The following is a 3,690-nucleotide window of genomic DNA, read 5'->3' on the forward strand; positions in this document are numbered from 1 at the left end:
TATATTAAAAAATATTTTTTTTATTTTTTATATTAATACATTAAAATGATTACACTTTAATATTTTTATTTAAATCAAAGAAACTTTTTAAAATACCGAAAAGCATAAAAAAATTGTGTCACAGTTGTGACAGTGTTGTTTTTTAATATATTTTTATTTTAATATTTATTAAAATAATATTTTTTAAAAATATTTTTTATATTAACTCCTAAAAAGAATCTAAATTAACAAAAAAAAATAGAAAAAAAAATATTCTTCTTCTTTTTTTTCCCTAAAATCGCTTTTGCAGCTATCAAGCCTCAAATCACAAGTTACCGCCTGCGAACCTTGCCTGATTAACAAGCGTGAATAAAAGAAAAAAGAACCTTCCGGTCCAGACTTAACTAACCAGAACCTTCTCAATTCCCTCCAAAACCATCTAATCCTTCCTTTTACGCCGTCGTTTCCTAGAACTATCTAGACCCTTTCAGCTTCCACGTTAGAAGAAGAATAACCTAGAAGAACCCCATGAACCAGTATAAAAACTCTAACCAAGAGCCACTCTAATGTCGAGAAAATACCATCATCAAAAATATTTGTCTAGCTTCGTTTCCGGCTTTACTGCTTTCTTGTTAGCCTTGTTTGTGTGCGTGTGAAGATAATGGCAGACGTGAAAATGGGAGAAGCAGAGACCTTTGCATTCCAAGCAGAGATCAACCAGCTCTTGAGCTTGATTATCAACACGTTCTATTCCAACAAGGAAATCTTTCTTCGTGAACTTATCAGCAATGCCTCTGATGTGCGTTCTTTCTGTTTCATTTTTGGAGTTCTTGGTTTGGTTTCTTGATTTTGATGGTACTAATGGTGGTGATTCGGGGTTTGTGTAGGCGTTGGATAAGATTAGATTTGCGAGCTTGACGGACAAGAGCAAGCTTGATGCACAACCTGAGCTGTTCATAAGGCTAGTTCCTGATAAAGTTAACAAAACTTTGTCCATCATTGATAGTGGTGTTGGCATGACCAAAGCAGGTAGCTATAAAATCCTTCTAACCCAAGTTCTTTCTTTGAAAAGTATGATCTGGGCAAATGAAAATTCCGTTTCTTGATTTTGATTATGATTTTTGGGACTTGATTCTGAAGTTGATTAAAATTTAGAATTAAGAGTGAAATGTGGTTTCTTGGTATGGTTAGTGGTAGTATTAGAGATATTTGATTTTGATTGATATGAACTGGGGAGACTTATTTTTTGAGTTTGTGAAATACTGTAGATTTGGTGAATAATTTGGGAACAATTGCAAGATCGGGGACGAAAGAATTTATGGAGGCATTGCAGGCAGGGGCTGATGTGAGTATGATTGGACAATTTGGTGTGGGGTTCTATTCTGCTTACCTTGTTGCAGAGAGGGTTGTGGTGACTACTAAACATAATGATGATGAGCAATATGTTTGGGAGTCACAAGCTGGTGGTTCTTTCACTGTTACAAGGGATGTTAATGGAGAGCAACTTGGTAGGGGTACTAAGATTATCCTCTTCCTTAAAGAGGATCAGGTAAACAAAGCATCCTAATTTAATTGATCAAATTTTTTTTGTGGATTGATGCTGTTGTTGGCTTGTTTGTGTTTGATTTGATGTGGGGTTCTGACTTTTTTGTTTTTGTGATGACGTTTTTCGTAGCTTGAGTACTTGGAGGAGAGGAGGATCAAGGATCTTGTGAAGAAGCATTCTGAGTTCATCAGCTATCCTATCTATTTGTGGACCGAGAAAACGACTGAGAAGGAGATTAGTGATGATGAGGATGATGAACCAAAGAAGGAAGAGGAGGGAGATATTGAGGAAGTTGATGAGGAGAAGGAGAGTAAATCGAAGAAGAAGAAGATTAAGGAGGTTTCCCATGAGTGGCAGCTCATTAACAAGCAGAAACCTATCTGGCTGCGCAAGCCAGAGGAGATCACCAAGGAGGAGTATGCCTCTTTCTACAAGAGCTTGACCAATGATTGGGAGGATCATTTGGCCGTCAAGCACTTCTCTGTTGAGGGTCAGCTTGAATTTAAGGCTATCCTCTTTGTGCCGAAGAGAGCTCCATTCGATTTGTTTGATACTCGCAAGAAGATGAACAACATCAAGCTTTATGTCAGGAGGGTCTTCATTATGGACAATTGTGAGGAGCTTATCCCTGAATACCTTGGATTTATCAAGGGTGTTGTTGATTCTGATGATTTGCCACTTAACATCTCTCGTGAGATGCTTCAACAGAATAAGATTCTCAAGGTTATCCGGAAGAACCTTGTGAAGAAGTGCATTGAGATGTTCAGCGAGATTGCAGAAAACAAGGAGGATTACCAGAAGTTTTATGATGCTTTTTCAAAGAACTTGAAATTGGGTATCCATGAGGACAGCCAGAACAGAGCGAAATTGGCTGATTTGCTCCGCTACCATTCAACTAAGAGTGGTGATGAGATGACAAGCTTGAAGGACTATGTCACGAGAATGAAAGAGGGGCAGAAGGACATTTACTATATTACTGGTGAAAGCAAGAAGGCAGTAGAGAACTCTCCATTCCTCGAGAAGCTCAAGAAGAGGGGCTATGAAGTGCTATTCATGGTTGATGCCATTGATGAGTATGCTGTTGGCCAATTGAAGGAATATGACGGAAAGAAGCTGGTTTCTGCAACAAAGGAAGGGTTGAAACTTGACGAAGAGACAGAAGAAGAGAAAAAGAAAAAGGAAGAGAAAAAGAAGTCCTTCGAGAACCTCTGCAAGACTATCAAGGACATTTTGGGAGACAGAGTAGAGAAGGTGGTTGTCTCTGACAGGATTGTTGACTCCCCATGCTGTTTAGTGACTGGAGAGTATGGCTGGACAGCCAACATGGAGAGGATCATGAAGGCTCAAGCATTAAGGGACAACAGCATGAGCTCTTACATGTCAAGCAAGAAGACTATGGAAATCAATCCTGACAATGGCATCATGGAGGAGTTGAGAAAGCGAGCTGAAGCTGACAAGAATGACAAATCTGTCAAGGATCTTGTGCTGCTGCTGTTTGAGACTGCTTTGTTAACCTCTGGCTTCAGCCTGGATGATCCAAACACTTTCGCTGCTAGGATTCACAGGATGTTGAAACTGGGTCTTAGCATTGATGAGGATGAGGCTGCTGGTGAGGATACGGACATGCCTGCTTTGGAGGAAGATGGTGCTGAGGAGAGCAAGATGGAGGAAGTGGACTGAGCTCCTAAATCAGCGGTTTATTCTCGCTGTTGACAATACCTTTAGATGGGTCTGGTTGAAGATGCGAGGCATGCATCTGTGTCCTTACTGAGAGAAAGGGTCCTCTAGTGTCTTTGTAAGCGTCTTAAGAGTATCGTGTCTGTTTTGAGGTCATATGGGATGTCTGCAAGTAGTTTCTACCAATCTGTACTGTTGTTACAGCATGAATAGATTTCCAAAAATATTATTATTTAAATTCTTCTTATCTATTAAATTGTCTACGCCTACCCCAGCAGGTCTTATTATTGTACGAGTCTGTTGTACTCCATTGACATGCATATGTTCCACCAATTTCATGTTACGAGGATAGCCTGGAACTCGTATAGCATAATTTCATGTTACGAGGTTAGCCTGGAACCCGTATAGCACAATCCTTTCTTGAGTCAAGGCTACCTGATGGGTCGGTCATTAGCATCACAGATTAGGCGAAAGATACAAATGCAATC

At 39.6% G+C, this 3,690-nt stretch overlaps 1 protein-coding gene across 2 annotated transcripts; it reads left to right on the forward strand.

Moving 5' to 3' along the window:
* Window positions 1-535: 535 nt before the first annotated feature.
* Window positions 536-3,449, forward strand: LOC105133181 (heat shock protein 83-like). Of its 2 annotated transcripts, XM_011037044.1 has the most exons (4): window positions 536-778; window positions 867-1,008; window positions 1,248-1,528; window positions 1,655-3,449. In XM_011037044.1, exons 1-4 carry the CDS (start codon window positions 641-643, stop codon window positions 3,203-3,205), a joined length of 2,112 nt encoding a protein of 703 aa, XP_011035346.1. In that variant the 5' UTR covers window positions 536-640; the 3' UTR covers window positions 3,206-3,449. The 2 variants fall into 2 exon arrangements, with proteins under 2 accessions (XP_011035346.1, XP_011035347.1); XM_011037045.1 differs by lacking the exon at window positions 536-778 and having other exon boundaries at window positions 934-1,008; window positions 1,231-1,528.
* The last annotated feature ends 241 nt before the right edge of the window (window positions 3,450-3,690 follow it).

Source organism: Populus euphratica, unplaced genomic scaffold (genome assembly GCF_000495115.2).
Source record: "Populus euphratica unplaced genomic scaffold, PopEup_1.0 scaffold110.1, whole genome shotgun sequence".
NCBI classification, from domain to species: Eukaryota; Viridiplantae; Streptophyta; class Magnoliopsida; order Malpighiales; family Salicaceae; genus Populus; species Populus euphratica.

What these genes read in the sequence shown, in the direction of transcription:
- LOC105133181 (XM_011037044.1), top strand. Translation starts at nt 641, where the DNA reads ATGGCAGACGTGAAAATGGGAGAAGCAGAGACCTTTGCATTCCAAGCA. An exon ending in TTATCAGCAATGCCTCTGAT is followed by an intron (nt 779 to 866) that starts GTGCGTTCTTTC and finishes GGGTTTGTGTAG; the next exon opens with GCGTTGGATAAGATTAGATT. An exon ending in TGTTGGCATGACCAAAGCAG is followed by an intron (nt 1,009 to 1,247) that starts GTAGCTATAAAA and finishes GAAATACTGTAG; the next exon opens with ATTTGGTGAATAATTTGGGA.